At 45.7% G+C, this 20,791-nt stretch overlaps 1 protein-coding gene across 1 annotated transcript in view; it reads left to right on the top strand.

Annotated features, from left to right (window-relative positions):
- MSRA (methionine sulfoxide reductase A) overlaps positions 1 to 19,856 on the top strand; it is a gene marked incomplete in the record, with an annotated part of 437,378 nt that extends 417,522 nt beyond the window's left edge. Inside the window, 2 exon segments of the mRNA XM_078774732.1 lie at positions 2,818 to 2,975; positions 18,689 to 19,856. Of these exon segments, the coding sequence (XP_078630858.1) occupies positions 2,818 to 2,975; positions 18,689 to 18,692 (162 nt within the window).
- Between the last annotated feature and the right edge of the window lie 935 nt (positions 19,857 to 20,791).

The following is a 20,791-nucleotide window of genomic DNA, read 5'->3' as shown; positions in this document are numbered from 1 at the left end:
AACATTAATCACACAGAAAGACAAACCGACACATACATCATATAATAAGGGGAAAGGGGAGCGGTTTAGTCAGAGCCCTTAGGGATATTTTGGGGCCGTTTGGTTCAAATTCTTCCAAAAGCACCAAATTTGGCCCAGATGTTGCCCATGCCATACTCTTTCGATTTTTGACGGGCGCCAAGACGGGCGCCCCCCCCCCCCCGGGGGCCCCATATTGGCGAAATATTAAATGGCCGCCACCCGGATTAGAGGAAAATCAGTTAAATAACCAAAAGGGTTGGAATCATGTATGATACCACTTTTCAGGGGTTTTCGAGGTCGAGGAATCCAATTATGATGTTATTTTGATGAATCGAGGTCAACGTCAACCCTCAAGGTCATCTTAAAGGTCATTTTTGAGTCAAACATGTCGGTTTTTGAGTTTTTTGTCAAGATTTACGCGAGGTTCACCATTTTATGTTTCTGGGTTGGGTAATCGAACTCTGACCTTATTTTTGACAATTAGAGGAAATATTTACATGTCTATTTCCTAATTTTCAGGCATATGCAGTTCATCAGTGTAATTACAAAGGTACGGATTTTGATGTTTTATGAACTGTATGCCATATCCTTGTGTTTAATTTTTGTGCGATCATGATCCGGGTTCATGTATACATGATTGTATACATGTCATAAATATGACGTCATAGGTCATGTGACCTGGCGGCCATATTGGATTTTATGAAAACCTTAAAAATGGATCCCTGTCTTCATTTTTCGATCGATTCATTTTGAACTTTGACCACTTATAGTACGCCATGTGATTGGATGCATATCCTAATTATGACGTCATAGGTCAGGTGACATGGCGGGATGGACCGGTATGGTCCCCGGATCATACCGCCCTTGGCGCCCGGCAAAAATCGAAAGAGTATGGCATGGGAAACATCTGCGCCAAATTTGATGCTTTTGGAAGAATTTGAACCAAAATATCCCTAAGGGCCCTGATTAGTAGACAAGATGGGGAGAGAGGGGGAAGGACACAAATACAACATTTGAGAGCAGGGACATCGAGAGATCTGTGGGAGGGAGAGGGCTTTGGAGAGGGGCATGGGAAGGGGGGGGGGGGGGGTGGGAGAAGTATAAAACATATGGACACTGCAAGGACTTCCAGGAAAGAAGTTGGAATTTCAAAAAAAGTGGATCTGGGGTGAATTAGCGGGGGTAGAAAGGATCAAGGTTTTGGATGGGGGGAGATAAGAGGTGGTGGTGAACAGCTGTTTTAAAGACCTGGAGGGAGGATTGGGATTGAAGGGAGTGTGGGAGTTTGTTCCAGAGGCGGGAGAAAAGAGGATTGAAAGAGTGAAGGTGAGCAGAGAGCCGAGATTTCGGCAGTTTAACCATAAGAGGGTTGCAGGCAGATCGTGTGCGACCTGTAGGAATATTTGGGGGACAGAGCACAGATAGAGCTGGGGGAGCAAGGCCGGAGAGGAGTCGGTAGAAGACAGAAAGACCACCAACCTGCCTGCGGTGAGTGAGTGAAAGGCCCTCGGAGATAGCTACATTGCGGGAGATTCCAATGATTCTGAAAGCTTTGGTTTCAACAGCGTGAAGCCGAGCTAGGTGTGAGGCAGGAGCACCGGCCCAGAGGGGGGGATAGGATTCCATTGAGCTGCGGATGAAAGCCTTGTATGTGGTGAGGAGCTCAGGTGTGCCAAGGAAGGACTTCGCACGACGGAGGATGCCCATTCGGCGACTGGCTTTGGAGGCCAGCTTGGAAATGTGGTTTTCCCAGGAAAGATCCTGGCAGATAGTGAGACCCAAAAGCTTGAGCGACAGAACTTCTTGGAGAGGATTGTTGAGAAAGTAAATGGGAGGGTTGTCCAGTCGGTCTTTTCAGAGAGACATTGTAAGAGTGTGAGATTTGTCAGGATTGAAAGACATGTTCCACTTGTTTGTCCAGTCTGTGATTTTGTCCAGGTCTTCAGAGAGTGAGGAGGCTGCAGACTGCCGATCGAAGGGAAGAGGAATGGAGCGGCAGAGAGTGGAGTCATCAGCAAAGAGATAGAGAGGATTTTCCAGAGAGTCGGAGGGATCATTGATAAAGACCAGAAAAAGCACAAGGCCCAGAACACTGCCTTGGGGAACTCCAGCCTGAACAGGAAGGGGAGATGAGAGAAACCCATTCAGGGCCACACGTTGACTACGACCACAGAGGAAGTCCGCCAGCCATGCGTGGAGATTTCCATGGATACCATAGGAGGAGAGTTTGGTGAGCAGAGCGGGGTGCCAGACCGTATCGAAGGCGCGTGATATGTCAAGAGAGACAGCTCTGATTTCCTGTTTGGCATTGAGGACCTCCATCCATTGTTGAGACAGCAGAAACAGCATGTCCAGAGTATAATGGATAATAAAAAGTATGCTAATCTCTAATCGCAAAAAGCTGAAGCTTTGGGCATTAAACCCTTCATCAGAGCAAAATGAGTTGGGGTGACCTCTCCTCACTTACCACGGCAGTTAGAATGTAAACGTTCTGATAAATCCATATTGCCTTGATGGACGGTGTACCTTGGCCGTGGGGTCAAGGTGCGCGTCCAAGGCTGTTTAAATGTTTGCTTTTTTAAAACCTTTTTTCATCGTAAAAAGGCAGGCCTTAGTGCTGGCCTCATAAGCACATGTAGACCAGGCTTGATGACCTCCAAAGTGAAATATGAGAAGTTCACTGAAGTTCTTTTTTTTCTACTTAACAAATCAATAGTGGCAGATTTAGTCAGTTTTTGACTTTTCCTCATATATAACCTTGAACTCTTCACTTCCTACCTTGTTCTTGTGTTCCAGATTTTGTCTGCTGCTTGCAGTGGTCAAATCACAACAGAGGTTCTCCCAGCGCCAGAGTTTTACTACGCAGAGGATTACCATCAACAATACCTGCACAAGAATCCCGGCGGGTTCTGTGGCCTGAAAGGCACTGGTATAGCTTGTCCACTAGAATCAATGTGAGTACATAGACAGCAGGTATTGTCTGTGCACACGTGGCTGTTTTTGGGATTCGATGTTCATTTTTTTTCTTGGTTGGTTGTGCAAATGCACAGAGGGTTTTGTGACTGCATTGGTGTCAGGGTTTTCATAAATTACTGAAATTATTATTATTTTATGGTATTTGGTGATCTTGGTTGAGGTCGTTCTCTGTTTAACCTTCTTCCGAAATACTTTTCCTACATATACCTCTGATTACGCACAGTTGAATTTCTAGAATTTGAAGTTCAATGTGAAGTTTCACGATCAAACAATGCTGAACACCTGAATTTTTATAATGATTAATCAAGGGACTGGTCTATCACATGTTATGTTGCCATGATTAGCTATTTTGATGAATTATACTGTTATCAAATACCCACTACGCTTCCATGAGTGTGTGGAATTTCCACTCGATGCAAAAATATGGCTATTTCAAAATGGCGTATTCCGCCCCAGTATGCTCGGCGTGCATACACAGAAACCTCAGGAGACGCCGGCGTTCAGAGCATCATGAAGTTTATTGTCTGCGATAGATACGGATTGTTAAAATGGCTCACAACGCTTCTTAAGGAAGCTAGAAAATACTTGGAAAAGTACCTGAGAGAAAAGACTGAGCCAATGCACAACGAAATACTTGGAGAACTTCCTCAGCTTGCCAAATGCCATCTGCTCATACTGCAAACTCCCGATGATGTGGGCCTGTGATAGGCCAAAGGTTCGTAGATAGTGCTTTCTACCCAAACTTTCGTGCTTCTTAACACCGATGAGAAGGTTATATCTGGGGCTTGTCGATGCACAGAGTATATATAAAATAATGATATTTACTATTAATCGTGTTTGGGAGAGGGCAGTTAGAGAGGGTTGGTGGGAGTGAGCTGAATCCACTGAATGTAGATATATATACTATATATATATATATATATATATATATATATATATACATTTGGAAGAAATTAAATAAATTACGGATGTAGCTTCAGGACAATCTTTTATTTTCGACAAGCTTTTGGACAAATAGGCCGTCCTCTCAGTCTTCCTCAAGTTCATCGATATTTGAACAAATAAATTTCTCACATTTTAAGACAAGATTTAAGATTTCACATTAAGATAAATTTCTCACAGTTATATATATATATATACATATATATATATATTTCTCACATTTTAAGACAAGATTTAAGATTTCACATTAAGATAGATTTCTCACAGTTATATTATATATATATATATATATATATATATATATATATATATATATATATATATATATATATTGTTGCGGATATGAGGACTGTATTTTTTTTGATTGTGTGCTGTATTATTATAATTATTGTTTATTCTGCGCCCCCCTACCTCCGGAGCTGTGTAAAGGTGAAAGGGCATCCCATAATTAGTCCACAAGCATACACCTCAGCCAAATAATAGAATACCCCTGTTTGATAGTTATCTCTTATTCTGTGTTTTAGAGTAAGGCTGTGTCTCCCATTAATTGAAGTACTCCATTGCACCAGTGAAAGAGAATAGATCCCCTTTCATTCCCATCCCTAAAATCCCCTTCCTTTCACATCCCCTTTCGTCATTGCTGAGCCTCGATTGCCAATTACCTCCCCTCCAAAACCACCATTGAACAAGCGCTCGGGTCGGAGAAGAAAGGCGTGCCCGCCCGTCGTCATCAAGGGCGGAGCCAGAGGGTCGCATGACCAACCAGGGCCGAGGTGAGCACACCGATGGGCGTGTCCTAAAGGCCGGCGGCTTGATCGCTGGAGGCGCTATAAAGGCGCGCGCAGCAAGTGGCGTGAGTGAGTCAGCAGAGGGAGTCAGTCAAGAGAGTCAAGAGTCAGTCAAGTGAGTCGTGAGTTGGTCGTCAGAGGAGAGTCAGTGGTTGCGTTGAGAGTCAGTCAGTGGAGTCGGTGGTCAGTTGGTTGCGGTGAGGAGTCGATGGTGGTGGTCAGTGGTTGCGTTGGTTGCGGTGAGGAGTCGGTGGTGAGGAGTGAGTGGACCAAGAAAGAGTTGAGGGTTTGGACACCAACGAGTCAGACAAGTCCTGGGAAAGCACGCGACGTCCACAGCAGCCACAACAGCAGCTTGGGGCCTGGACGGCGGTTTTGGGCAAGGCCGTGAAGGAACGGCGGCTGCTAAACGCGCCGATCGTGCTGCAGGACCCCCTTGGACCTTCCTCTCCCTCCAGCCATCCACCTCCTTTCCTCCACCCTTCTTGTGTACGTGAGTTTGTTCTGTGTGTCTTGTCCCTGGGTATTAATTAAGCTTGTATAAGTTAATAATTGCACTGTGTCTCTGATTCTTCTGTATATTATTTTATTATCTTTCCTTCTCCTTGGTTACTTTGAGCATGTAAATAGTAGGAATAAATTTAGTCGTATTTCCAACCTTTTTGTCTTCTTCTTCTTCTTCTTCACAACCGTGTCGGCTTTGGCTTTTCCCTATTGAATAGCTGCGGTGCGATCCGGCCAACGTTTGGGTGGAATCGGGTTCTAATCGGGGAATAACTGTTCGGTCGCGGTTGGACCATCCGCTCGGCCCATCATAACATCTAAACCGCGATCAGTAACAATATATATAACTGTGAGAAATAGTAGAAACTCCACAGTACGAGCAGGGCGTCTCATTTGCATTGAATAAATAATCGGGAGATTGAATAAGACGCGGACGTAGCTTCAGGCCGACTCAGAAGAAGACCTTTGTTGGTCGAAAGCTTGTCGAATTAAAGATCGAAGCCCTGAAGCTACGTCCGCGTCTTATTCAATCTCCCGATTATATATATATATATATATATATATATATATATATATATATATATATATATATATATATATATATATATATATATATATATGTATATATATATATATATGTTATATATATATATGTTATATATATATATATATATATATATATATATATATATATATATATATATATATATATACATATGTTATATATATATATATATATATATATATATATATATATATATATATATATATATATATATATATATATATATATATATATATATATATATTGTTACTGATCGCGGTTTAGGATGTTGTTTGCCGAGCGAAGGCTCCGCGACCGAACAGTTGTTCCCCGACTCACCCGATTCACCCAGAACTTTGGCCGTATCGCACCGCAGCTGCCCAATCTGGAAAAGACTAAAACGACGAAATGCAAAGAGGAAAAGGAATAAAACGAGAAGACGGACAGAAGAGTAATTGGATTTATTATACACACAAGCAAAAAAAGAAAGCAGTCACGTTTATTTACAACACATAAGACGCAGGTGACACAGTGCAAATACTAGCTTATACAGACTTAATTAAATACCCAGGGACAAGACACACAGAACAAACTCACGTACACAAGAAGGGTGGAAAGGCAGGAGGTGGATGGCTGGAGGGAGGAAGGTCCAAGGGGGTCCTGCAGCACGATCGGCGCGTTTAGCAGCCGCCGTTCCTTCGCGGCCCTGCTCAAAACCGCCGTCCAGGCCCCAAGCGGCTGTTGGGTGTTGTTGCTGCTGTGGCCGCCGCTTGCTTTGCCAGGACTCGTCTGACTCGTCTGGTCCAAACCCTCAACTCAACAACACTCTTGCACGTCTCCCTGTCCAACCACTCTTTCTCTCTTGGTCCAACCACTCTTTCTCTTTCTTGGTCCAACCACTCTTTCTCTCTCTTGGTCCACTCACTCCTCACCACCGACTTCTCAATGCAACCAACGCAACCACTTGCGCGCGCGCCTTTATAGCGCCTCCGGCGATCAAGCCGCCGGCCTTCAGGACACGCCCATCGGTGTGCTCACCTCGGCCCTGGTTGGTCACGCGACCCTCTGGCTCCGCCCTTGATGACGACGGGCGGGCACGCCCCTCTTCCCCGACCCGAGCACATGTTCAATGGTGGTTTTGGAGGGGATGTAATTGGCAATCGAGGCTTGGCAATGACAAAAGGGGTTGTGAAAGGAAATGGAGATTTTGGGGATGGGAATGAAAGGGGATCTATTCTCTTTCACTGGTGCAATGGAGTACTTCAATTAATGGGAGACACAGCCTTACCCTAAAACACAGAATAAGATATAACTATCGAACAGGGGTATTCTATTATTGGCTGACGTGTATGCTTGTGGACTAATTATGGGATGCCCTTTCACCTGTACACAGCTCCGGAGGCAGGGGGCGCAGAATAAACAATAATAATAATTCACATAATCAAAAAAATATACAGTCCTCATATCCGCAACACTGCACCCTCCTCTTAGGCACGTACCGGGCCTACAACTTTTATTTAGTGTGACACGTAGGTGTAGTTCCCTCTAATTTTAACCTGACCCTGAGTGCGACAGTTTTAAAACATAAATAAATGTGTCCCGCTGCTCCATTGCACCCAACCTAACAGACTTACGCCCACAGTTAACCGAATTGCGGAATGGTCTTCAAACTACACACTGATGGTGGGAAGCATTATTTACAATGATGCTATTTTTATTTACAAAACTAACCCAGGACCTGTGATTGTTCTTTCTGGGGGGGAGACAGTCTGCTCTGCATCAATGCACCATTAAAACACCTAAAAACGCACCAATACACACCCAAGCACCAATCGGTGCAGTCACCATTGTTCATCAATGTTCAATCAAAATAAAATCAACAACCCCTAACCCTGCAGGTGGTCTCTTGCTCTTCGGCTCCCTCTGCTGGTTATTATTATTGTCTTCCAGTTGTTGTCATTCTTTCATTTTCTTACTGGCGGCCTATTTGCAATAAAGTGTGCCCAATGTGTCCTTTTTATTTTCTTTTATTTATGGCCCACAGGGCCGACTACGTGTGCTTCACCTGTGTGGCATCGGTGCCCTGTGGCCAAGGTCCGCCAGCAATATTTCGGGCCCTCATGGCCGGTTCCAGCAGAGGGGCCATGCCCCAACCCATGGGGTCCATAGGTGGTGCTCGGCCACAGACATGTGGTCCATAATGTGGTGCATCGATGCAGACAGCTGGTTCTGGGAATTTCAGGCGCACAATGGCCGACCCACGCACGCTCCCCTCGGCGCCCAATGGCGCACAGGTCATGTGGGAGACAAAAGGGGGACAATTGAGCGAGGGGTAAGGTCACAAGGGTACACATCAATAAGGCAATGCAAGGTGAAATGCGTACGGAGGGCGAAATGAGAAAGCTCGTCCCTACCGTACGTCACCCCCTGTCACCTACACTACCCTTGCCCTTACCCCATATGTACAAAAATCTACACATTACCAATCCGTCGCTACCGTCACGTCTTCCCCTTATTTCCCTTATACCAAATTCGTCTTCACTCCCCCACTATCCAAAACTTGCCATCACCCAATTCGTCATCAATCCTCATAAGGAGGGAGAGATGGAATTACGCACAATGTCACACCCACGTCATGATGCGTCTCACAATCCAAACATTTGCACAGTAAAAAATAATCAAAACATGGCATGGTGTGGAGTTCCTGTCACCTCAGGTGAGTGGATGCAGATGGTGCGAGGAGACTCCAATCCTAACTATCCTCTAAATGACCTTAACACACTTTACACTACCCGGGGTCTCTCCCTGCCAATCCATTGGCCAACTTACACTATGGGTTCTAAAAACCAATTCCCATTGACCAAACTGTGGTGCTTCTCAATTTGGGGTCTCACTCCCCCGATTCATCTCCCGGTGCCCTCGCACAATTTCTGGGCTGTGACGTGTAGCTCTCCCAGCAGGTCTACCCACCTGCACACCTCCACCACTGTAGTTGCCTCCCGAGCTTACCTGCTCCTCACCCTAACCTATCTAACTGGGGAAGGCCCCTCCTGGCTCTGTCACCCCACTCGGTGCCCTCTGGCACTGGGCTACCCGGGTCCGTCCTCCGGATCCTCGGGCCCCATCCACAACAACTACCGGCTCCCAGAGCCCACCTGCGGCCTCACCTGGCCGACATCCTTACAGTGGTGGAGTGCCCAAACCAACTACACACACTAACAGGCTACACGCCCAGCCATTTCCACAACACTAATGCACCCATCCAATCACCATTCTTCCACCCGCACCACAGATGCCAATATCCAACCACAATTTACCTATACCCTCTACCTAACACTTACACTACCCGCCCCGGGTATTCGTGATGGGGGTCCACTCTTCCCCCATTCACACCTTCGCACCATCCACTCCACTCCACAATTTCCACCATACTCACTCCACGACCATCCATTCCAATACCCCATTTATTCCACACTACCATTCTCCATACCTGTTGTTGCACACCTGTGCACTCACACCTGGTGCCACCTGCACCCTCCTCCTCTTCCTGGACCATTTGGTCAACACAACACGCAATCACCACTACTCCCTCATACACTGCTCCCTTCACCTGTTCAGTTGCACACCTGTGCAATCACACCTGTTCAATCCTCAAACACACGGCATCATCTCATCTAACTACTCCCCTCTGAAACTTGCGCTTCCCAGTCGCCCCTTTAAACTATTGCGCTCCCACGTCATTATCATCCACGCTAATCTACCTGTGTCCCCACTACAGGTATCATTGTCACTAACTAATCTTAACGTCACCTAATGTCATCTTCTAGGTCCCTACACACAATATCCTAACCCACCCGGGCTAGTTCTCACTGCCATCAACCCCATAAGCGAGTGCTCCTTTGCCCCCCCCCCCCCCGTTGTGAGGGATGGTGGATTTGCCATCCCACCACATCGGGGAGGTCCTACTATCAATTTCGCTCGTCCAAATCCAACAAATCAAAAATTTGCCATTGACTGCTAATCATCGTACCAATCATCAAATTTTGCCTTTTTTCTAATTTTGGGTCCAAAACACTAACCTCATCACACGTCTACTTATTAGATCCTCTCGGTGCGCCAATTCACGTCTACAGCCCGGCTTCGTACAGCCGAGCAATGAATGCGGGTTGTTTTGTGCCAGCGGCTGGATATGTCCCGCATTCGGGGCAGGGACGGGGGCTTACCTGGGCCGAGATCCCACGCACCACCTCGGCGTGGAGCCATCCAATGTCCCGATCTCGACCTGCCGGCATGTCTCAATAGAAAGTGGTCGCCATGACGACCCTTCCTATCGGGCTGCCCGCTCCGCCTAGTGGAGCCCGGACGCGGCCGTTCCAAGCGAGGCCCAGCGTGGATCGCGTACGGCGGTCCTTTCGAACCCGCCGTGGCCCGGATCCCCGCTGGTTCTCGCGGCACGCGAAGCCCGGCACGCACCGAGGGCCCAATTCGGCTAAAAGTCGCTCTAACCGCTAACCCGGTTACCGTCGATGCCTCACCTGCATGGTTACACGCATACGCTACCCCTTTCTTGCTCATACCTCCAGCTGTTCCCATGCTCCTCGTACCTTTCCTTACACACCTCGGTACACTCATTCCGCTCACCGACTTGGTCACACACCTGACCACCGAACACCTTGGCACACATTCGTCGCTCGCACACCTCACCAACACACCTCTTCGCGCCCCCTCCTCGGTCACCTCCTCTGTGACTATCACAGGGGTGCTCTCACTCGCACACCTAACCACGTGCCTCACGACCAACTCCAGTGTGCATTCCCACTCACGCTCTACCATTCCAGGTGTGCATCCTTCCATTCCAGGTGTACATCCTCGCTCACCTGTCACAACCAACTCACGCTCCGTGTCACTCTTACTACTCTCACCTCCACTCTTGACAGCGCACTCACCCTTACTCTCGACAGCGCACTCTTTCCTCATGCACCCGTCCGTTACACACCTTTCTCGTGCACACTCTTGCGCACACTCTCCCGTTACATCCTCTGTAACACTCACCACAGGCGTGCATTCTCCCTTACTCTTGACAGCATGCGCTTTCCCCATGCACCCGTCCGTTACACACCTTTCTCGCGCATCCTCTTGCGCACGCTCTTTCGTTACTTCCTCCGTAACACTCGCCACACCACGCTTCCATGTACCCCCTCGCACACGCGCTACGACCGACTCACTCTTGACGGCACACTCACTCCTCGGCGTGCACTTTTTCCTCACACACCCCATGGTCGGACATTCTCGCACACCTCGTTTTTCGCACACCAGACCTGTCGCACACTTCACCAACGGCCTTTCACGAACACCCGGATCCAAACCAATCCCCAAGCCGACTGAAGCTTTCCTCACATCATATACATTGCCGAATATTTCGCCACTCACCTTGGCACCTCTTCTCCGCACCTCTTTTGCCACCTGCAAACTCTTTATTTGGTTAGTGAGCAGCACATCATGAGTTGAGCACCGACCTTGTACCAATTCCATTACCTCCTCCTTTATTTCTCTCTTAGTTTCTGTCCGTCTCTTCTTAATTTCACTCACCTCTTCTTCCACTTCCTCTAATTTTTGCTTCACCTCTTTTATTTCCCGGTGCATCTCCTCAAGTTCGTCCTCTAAGGCTACCGTGACCTATGTAGTCTCTATGTGCATCCTCACCTCTCCGTCCTTCGTCTCCATTATCTCTGTCACCTCGTCCACCCTCATTGTCAGTCCCTCACGTACCATCTGACATTGCTTCTGTGTCGCTATTAATTCGTTTTTAATTTCTTTTTGTGTCGCCTTTAACCCTCCTAGTACCGCAGTGTTCTTTTGAACCTGCTCCACTAACTCCGTCTGTCCCTCTGTCAGCTGTTCCACCTCCTTCGTCAGACCCTCTATTCCCCCCTGTAACCTAGCCGTATTATTTCTCACCTCTTTCTCCATACGCTTCTCACCTCGCTTTACCTCCTCGCGTAGCCCCGAGACCTCCTCACTCACACCTCGTCGTATCCCCTCTTTCATCTCCTCCATCTCTTTTGTAGATGCCACCCTCATCTGTCCCAATTCATCCCTCTGAGCATCCAATTTGGTTTCTACCCCGATTTTTACCTCCTCTATCTGCTCTCCCATTTGTTTAATTTCTCGGGCGGATTGCTCCCCTATTTCCCGCAATTTGTCCTCCATCCTATTTTCTAACCCCATTAACCCATTTTTCACCTCTTTTATCCCGTTGTCTAACCCCTCAAAATTATTGTCTAACTTCCCAAATTTCTTGTCTAACCCCTCACCGGTACCCCTCGCTTCGTCCCTCATTACCCCCATTTGGCCCCCTATCCTGTTTTCCATCCCTTTGAAATTATCGTCTGTTTTTACCATAAAGGCCATCATCTGTTTCATAAACAGGTCCAAATTCATTGGCATCTCTGGCTCGGCTGCCGCGACCACGGGCGCGGCTAAATTTGGTGCCGCTACACCCACGTGCGCGAGGACGCCATTTTGTGCATCTGATACCCCCTCAACCACATCCTCCATATACATTTCCCCGAGGTCCTGGGTCGATTCCACCCCGTCTATCTCTCCCACCGGCATCCCGTCGCCTTGACCAGCCATGGCGCGATTTCAAAATTCGGGTTTTTTAAAACAAAAGCAATTTCGGTACTTTGTAATTTTGAGCGCGTTAAGCGCGCTTCGGGTCCAATCCCACTCCTGACACCAATTGTTACTGATCGTGGTTTAGGATGTTGTTTGCCGAGCGAAGGCTCCGCGACCGAACAGTTGTTCCCCGACTCACCCGATTCACCCAGAACTTTGGCCGTATCGCACCGCAGCTGCCCAATCTGGAAAAGACTAAAACGACGAAATGCAAAGAGGAAAAGGAATAAAACGAGAAGACGGACAGCAGAGTAATTGGATTTATTATACACACAAGCAAAAAAAGAAAGCAGTCACGTTTATTTACAACACATAAGACGCAGGTGACACAGTGCAAATACTAGCTTATACAGACATAATTAAATACCCAGGGACAAGACACACAGAACAAACTCACGTACACAAGAAGGGTGGAAAGGCAGGAGGTGGATGGCTGGAGGGAGAGGAAGGTCCAAGGGGGTCCTGCAGCACGATCGGTGCGTTTAGCAGCCGCCGTTCCTTCGCGGCCCTGCTCAAAACCGCCGTCCAGGCCCCAAGCGGCTGTTGGGTGTTGTTGCTGCTGTGGCCGCCGCTTGCTTTGCCAGGACTCGTCTGACTCGTCTGGTCCAAACCCTCAACTCAACAACACTCTTGCACGTCTCCCTGTCCAACCACTCTTTCTCTCTTGGTCCAACCACTCTTTCTCTTTCTTGGTCCAACCACTCTTTCTCTCTCTTGGTCCACTCACTCCTCACCACCGACTTCTCAACGCAACCAACGCAACCACTTGCGCGCGCGCCTTTATAGCGCCTCCGGCGATCAAGCCGCAGGCCTTCAGGACACGCCCATCGGTGTGCTCACCTCGGCCCTGGTTGGTCACGCGACCCTCTGGCTCCGCCCTTGATGACGACGGGCGGGCACGCCCCTCTTCCCCGACCCGAGCACATGTTCAATGGTGGTTTTGGAGGGGATGTAATTGGCAATCGAGGCTTGGCAATGACAAAAGGGGTTGTGAAAGGAAATGGAGATTTTGGGGATGGGAATGAAAGGGGATCTATTCTCTTTCACTGGTGCAATGGAGTACTTCAATTAATGGGAGACACAGCCTTACCCTAAAACACAGAATAAGATATAACTATCGAACAGGGGTATTCTATTATTGGCTGACGTGTATGCTTGTGGACTAATTATGGGATGCCCTTTCACCTTTACACAGCTCCGGAGGCAGGGGGCGCAGAATAAACAATAATAATAATTCACATAATCAAAAAAATATACAGTCCTCATATCCGCAACAATATATATATGTATGTATGTATATCTGTTTGGTTCCAAGGTCACAAGAGAAATTATACTAGGTTTTTGCGTATTTTGGTGAAAGGAGAAACATCCGTTCCTGTGTTTGTTCATGTGTGTTAAAACACGGCTGGCGCTAGTTAATTGTATTAACAGGAAATGGTGCGAACTCGACTCCTATTATCCACGGATATTTCTCGAATTTCCTATACGAGGGCATGCCCGTACTATATATATATCTAAAATTATATCCCCCCCCTCTATTTACATGAAATGGTTTGGTCCAAAGCGAACGGCTTGCGAGTACGGTGACAATCCCCCCCCCCCTCTATTTACATGAAATGGTTTGGTCCAAAGCGAACGGCTTGCGAGTATGGTGACAATCCCCCCCCTCTATTTACATGAAATGGTTTGGTCCAAAGCGAACGGCTTGCGAGTACGGTGACAATCCCCCCCCTCTATTTACATGAAATGGTTTGGTCCAAAGCGAACGGCTTGCGGAGTTTGGTAAAGAAATCGCCATAGCTCGGTAACTACTTGTCCGATTAATATGAAACCTTGAAAAGGCACATCCTCAGGTCCCCAGCAATATACCTGGCAAGTTTCAAGTATATCGGACCCGTGGTTGTCGAGAAACAGCGGTCACAGACAAACATACAAACATACAAACATACAAACATACAAACATACAAACATACACACAGAGATTACTGGAATTATAGATAGATTTCAGCGAGTCCGATTTGCATTTTCAGGAATGCAACAATTATGATTCACCATCTTGAAATTGCCACTCTTTCGTCTAAAACTGAATGCTGAAAATTATGTTTGAAATACCATTTTAATCACTGATTTTGTGTGAGCAATGGCAGGAGCTGGACAGAGTCACTGTAAATGCACTTACAGCGCATGTGTGCAAACAAAGGCCTCAATTAGCATTCATACGTCATTTTTGAAGTCCCATATTGTTCAGCAATATGCTGAGTGAGCTGAGCTGAGTATTGAAAGCTTATTTTGTTTTTAAGATTTTTTGCCAAATCATGTCAATGGCAGCCAGGGTTACTGTTTCATTCCAAATGTCTGTTACAATTTTCTTATTATATTAGAAGAACTATAACAAAAACCACGGTGAAGGAATGTTATATATTTTATTGCTTTTGATGCATGCCTGTAGAATTAAACTTTTTCTTTCCAATTCTTTTTTTTCCTCCGCCACCAAAGGTGGATGGAGGTTATGTTTTCACCCCTGTCTGTTTGTCTGTCAGTTTGCCCGTTTGTTTGTGAACAAGATATCTCAAAAAGTTGGGGACGAATTCGGACGATATTAGGCAGAGAGGTGGCGTATGTGACAAGGACGGAATGATTCGATTTTGGTGAAGATCTGGATCCGGATCCGGCTAGTAGAGATTTGAAAGTGATTTTTCACCATTGAGAGATGGGGCCAAAAACGATACAAAGCAGGAAATCTCAAAACGTTGTGGATGGATGATTTTGATTCAATGTGATTCTTATTGTGATTTTTCTGGTCTACTCTGGGATACAAAACGTAAACTGTTCACCTGGCGGAGGTATGATCTCTACCGAGTGCCGTTCTAGTTTTCTCCTGCATCTCGAATGATGTGCCAGCACAATCACCCTCTTTTGCCTCATTTATTACCATTGTTGGCGATTATCGGCACCCGTTTGTCTTCCCCAAATGTGTGACATCACCACTGAAGCAGAAAGCCAGTCCAGTAGATGAATGATGCTTTGGCGAATCCGGGCAGAAACGGACAGGGTGACTGTAGGCAGGAAGTGACGTTTTTAACGATAACTTCCTGGGACAATTTCAAAATACTAAAGTACAAGCCAGGACTGATTCCTTATCAAAATTGATTGGTGTGTTTTCGGTTTGTGCTTGTGGGTGGCCATGGGGGTGCTGGGTTGGGGGGTTTTGGACCTTGAAGGAGGTGAGCGATAGCAATTGCCCTTAAACTTCAATCTGCGTTATGATTACTGCCAGCAGACAAGTCCAACCTTAAACTCGGTTCTGATTACAGTACTGCGCCTTTGAGCATCACAGATGTCGGTCCTTGCATGAACATGTCAACAACGCTTCGTAAATTGCAGCTCTTTTCCTTTGCTGTCCTGTTTTTTGATGCGCCATTCACTTTTTGCCATTTTAATCATTGACGCCGAAGAATGTCCCATCGATCGTGCGCTCCTTCTCACCGACATTATCCGAATTGTGTTGTGACAGATCTGGCCGAGCGACCGCCAATCAGGATGAGAGAGAAGGAAGGCATGCTGACCTTTAACCCTGACATGGTGGTGCTGTCACTGTTTTTGTTCCGAAATAAATGCTTTTACACTTTACTGATGTGCACGGCTGCTGCATCTAGCATTTCAACACCGCTGTAAGTTGATCGTTGCGATGGTTGCAAATGTGATGAAAAACAAATAAATGCTCAATAATTCCAAAGCCTTCCTCAATAGCCCATGGAATTTGCTGCTGATCCAAGTGCCTTCTGCTCCCAGCAGCCAACAGATGCCAGTATAGGGATTAAACCCAGAGGATTATGATCTGGAAAACTGCTGGGATGCCCAGGAAATAGAAGTGCGTGCCTTGGGTTTGCACAAGGATCACACTTCGCACAAATAAATTACATTGTGTAAGATTTGTCACAAAGGCCATCAAATTGCTATATTTTACGTTGCTTCGAAAACAACAAGCTTTCGAAAAGGTGCGACGATGTTGCCCCAACCAAGGTACGTCCAACAACAGTCTATTCTGTGATGAGGACGTGCCCCCTCGTGTTTGCGCCTGATGCTGCAAGAGAATTCTAATTTTCACAAAATGAAGCCCACACAACTGCTTTCAATGTGCAGCAACAGAGATATCTGGTGTGTAGGAGGTGTTCTTGCTGCTGACTGTTCCCTGATGCCTGAAAAAAATTGGCCCATGTTTTTGGGGATGAAATCATTGAAATTATGACATATGAGTTTTCATCATCCTCCCCCACCTCCTTCACCTGCTCCTCCATATTTTTTCTTTTTTTGTATAAAAAAGGAAATGAAATGGTAATCACATTTTTTGTTGTTGTTGTTGTTTAGCCCCATTGTTTATTGGGTGTGACTATGTTGTTTCTTGGGTTTGTTGATCTGGAGAAAGCATTTGATAGGGTTCCACGTGAAGTAGTGACGTGGGCATTGTGGAAGTTAGGAGTGGAGGAATGGTTGATCAGAGGAGTGATGGCAATGCATGAGAGAGCGCACACAGCTGTAAGGACAATGGACAGGGGAACAGTGGTGAGTTTGAGGTGAAGGTGGGAGTGCATCTGGGGGTCGGTACTAAGTCAACTACTATTTGTAGCTGTGATGGAGGTGCTGGCTCGGAACATAAAGGAGGGTTTTCCGTGGGAGTTGTTGTATGCAGATGATCTGGTGTTGATTGCAGAAAGTATGGATTGACTGAAGGAGAAGATGAACAAGTGGAAGGAATGTATGGAGACAAAAGGTCTGAAGGTGAATATCGGAAAAACGAAGGTGATGGCAAGTGGTAAAGCATGTGGTGAGGTGGAAAGAACTGGGAAGTGGCCATGTGCTGTGTGCAGGAAGGGTGTTGGAGTGAACTCCATTCAATGTATAATGTGCGCTGAGTGGGTTCATCAAAAATGTAGTGGCCTGAGAGGGTCATTAACCAGTGTGGCAGCTACATTCAAGTTTAAGGTGTGCAAAGAGGGAGCTGCAGATGGAGAAAATGTTGAGTTGGATCTTGGAGACGGCGTGAAGCTGGAAGGTGTGAAAACATTTTGCTACCTTGGAGACATGCTGAATGGAGAAGGTGGATCAGACTCGGCAACGGTTGTTAGAGTGAGATGTGCATGGAAGAAGTTTCGGGATCTGAGTGACGTGCTGACGAGGAAGGGAGTGTCATTGAAGCTGAAGGGAAAGGTGTATGCTGCATGTGTGAGAAGTGTTATGATTTATGGGAGCGAGACATGGGTAATGAACATAGAGCAGCAACGAAGGCTGGAAAGGGTGGAAATGCGAATGGTTCGGTGGATGTGTGGAGTATCGTTGAGAGAGAGGAAGACAAATGATGATTTGCGAAAGATGATGGGAATAGAGCCTGTGATTGATGCTGTGAGGAGAAACAGGTTGAGATGGTTTGGTCATGTGTTGAGGAAGGATGAAAGTGACTGGTTGAGAAGAGTGATGGAAATGAATGTAGAAGGAAGTAGAGGATGGGGACGACAGAGAAAGACTTGGCTAAAGGTGGTGGAAGAAGAAATGCGGGCAAGGGGGTTAACAAGGGGAGATGCAGAAAATAGGGCAAAATGGAGAAGATTGTCATGGGGCCAACAAAGCCAACCCCCGCTCTAGCAGGGAAAATGGCCTTAAAATGCCTGTTGTTGTCGTTTTGCCCCAGTAGTCCAGCGGAATTGTGAAAAAGCATGTTGTAGCATCATTATGAAGTTTTTTTTGTTGATTCATGATCTCTGAGCTATCCTGAATCAGAATCAGGCGGGTGCCAGACTGTCACCCTTGAGGAATATTTTTTAGAGGCCAAAAACAAAATGGCCGCCACTGATTTCCAATGAATTTTGTTTTGTGCAATATCTTCCCTTCTAATGTACTTCAAAACACAATTTTGGTGACTATTATTATGTTTTCAAGGTCAAAGATTCCGATAATGATATAATTAAAGTTGTATATATAACACATGTATCATTCTTTGAAGATGGCATCCACCGATAACGATAAAATTCAGATAAAGTCATCGATTTTGCCTTTTTATATGTTTTTTTTATTATGAGTTTCGGGTCCCAAGGTCCCCCAGAACTCTACCAGCCTCAACCTTAGATGCCTGATCAATTTCTTTCCTTTTTGTTTGAGGTTGCTGTCATTAACTTTGTAAATAAGCATTTCAATAGTGATTGCATATACATAAAGTACCTATTCTTTCTTTTCTTTTTAGGTGATGTGACAACAGTAGACCATGGCTTCTTCTGAAGAGAGTACATCCTGTTTCTTTAACTGCTCCAATGCTTCTAAGACATTACTAACTGCTGGTAGAACTAGAATAGAAAAAATCATTAAAAGTAGTATACGTAGAGGTGATTTGCTTCATGAAAAACTAACCGATTCTCAGTCTATTCTGTTTCACAAAAGCTGTGTATCCACATATACATCCGAACAGCATATAAAGAGGCATTAAAAATTAGACAAGCAAGAAGCTCCTCTACCAAAGAAAACACGACGTTCTCATACATGTAAATTTGATTTCAAAAAGCACTGTATCTTCTGTGGCAATCAATGTGAACAGCTTGATCCTCGAAATCCACAGCGATGGAGAAAAGTGATAAAATGTAGAACAGTCGATCGAGGAAAGAATCAGATGCCATTTAAGCTAAGGATTCTGACTGTTTGTGACCAACGCAATGACATACAAGCTGATGATGTACGCCTCCGAGTCCAGGGGGCATTCTCCGACTTGCATGCTGCTGATGCCCAATATCATCTTGATTGCTATAATTCCTTCATGTCACCAAGAGCTATACAAACTGCCACTAAAAAGAAAAGCACCTCTACAGATGTTGACACAGCCTTCTTGCACGTCGTCGAGGAGATGGAAAAAGATAAGTGTAAACTTTGGAATTCTGTGGAGCTTCAAGACATGTACAATTCATTTGGTGGTGACAAGCAGTCACGGCGTCATCTTGTCGAATGTGTAACAGCACATTTTGGATCAGAACTCATGAAGTTGTCAGGAAATGGGTACGCTAGTCTACTAGTCTTCAAGGGACATGCACCACACATCTTGAGAACAGTGGAGGACACAGACGAAGGTACTCCAGATGTGAAACACATTGTGAAGTGTATCATTCAGGAAACCAAAAATTTGAAGAAGTCTGACTATACATACTCAACCCGTATTTCGAATGAGATTGCAGCAGAAGTGGTAAGCCCAACCCTGGCAAATCTCTTAGCAGCAATATCACCAAAATCACCAAAACATGAGAGCCTTGCGCATGGTAGTTGAGGAACTCCTGAGGAACATTGTGTAAATCATTAATAAGGATGCATGTTGCTCCAAACAAAGTTATTATTTGTCAGTCTGAAAATAAAAGTACATTTCAAAATCATATACTTGTTTTGTCCACTTTTTGTTTGAATTGTTATGTTTATTTACAACGAAAGTTTTACAAGACAAAATCCATGGTCATTGTCAACTGTCCACATGTAGGTATCCAAATATATTTGTGTAAAAAGCACAATCCAATATAATAACCGATGCATTAGTAATTGCAAATAAGTTACTTCAGCTGTCATAAATACATATTTGGTTGTGACTGTTATTGTATTAATATTTGAAGGTTCATCAAATTCAATTATTTCTAACTAGAAGTTATCAATGGAACTGCAAAATAGCCTTTTTATATAGGGAAATGGTGGCCATCTTGAAAATATGATACAGTATTAATACATACACCTTTAATCTTATCATTATCGGATTCCTTGACAATGAAAACATAGAAGTAGACACCAAAATTGTGTTTATAAGTGCATTAGAAGTGAAGATATTGGCAAAAACAGAATTTATCGGAAAGTCGTTTTGGCCATTTTGTTTTTCGCCTCTAAAAAAAATTCCTCAAGGGTGCCAGTCTGGCACCCGGCTGATTATGCTTCAGGATAGGTCAGAGATGATGAATCAACCAAAAAACTTCATAATGACGCTCAAGCACGCTTTGCCTTGAAATGCCTGTTTGGCATCTGGACTTCAGACAGTTCTCTTGAACAAGCCCACGGCACAGAGACAGCCGATCGATCTCGCAGGAGCAACCCAGAGATTCCCCACATCCAGGATGGTGTACCCCCACCTTCACAAACTCAGGGCCACGACAAAGTTAGAGCGAGGGAGAGAAAGAAATAGAAAGAGACAGTGACCAGAGGGAAAGGGCCGGTCCATGGGGACCCATCGGCATTCTGACCGTGACCACGTTGCCCTGACGAATACGGGCAGCGAGGGAGAATGGGGTAGATTTGGCCCCTGACTTGCGTTGGGGGGTACAACCACTGC

Source organism: Myxine glutinosa, chromosome 3, assembly GCF_964187855.1.
Source record: "Myxine glutinosa chromosome 3, kmMyxGlut1.1, whole genome shotgun sequence".
Lineage (NCBI taxonomy): Eukaryota > Metazoa > Chordata > Myxini > Myxiniformes > Myxinidae > Myxine > Myxine glutinosa.
The sequence above is the reverse complement of the archived record's forward strand: the minus strand, read 5'-3'. Positions and strand labels throughout refer to the sequence as shown.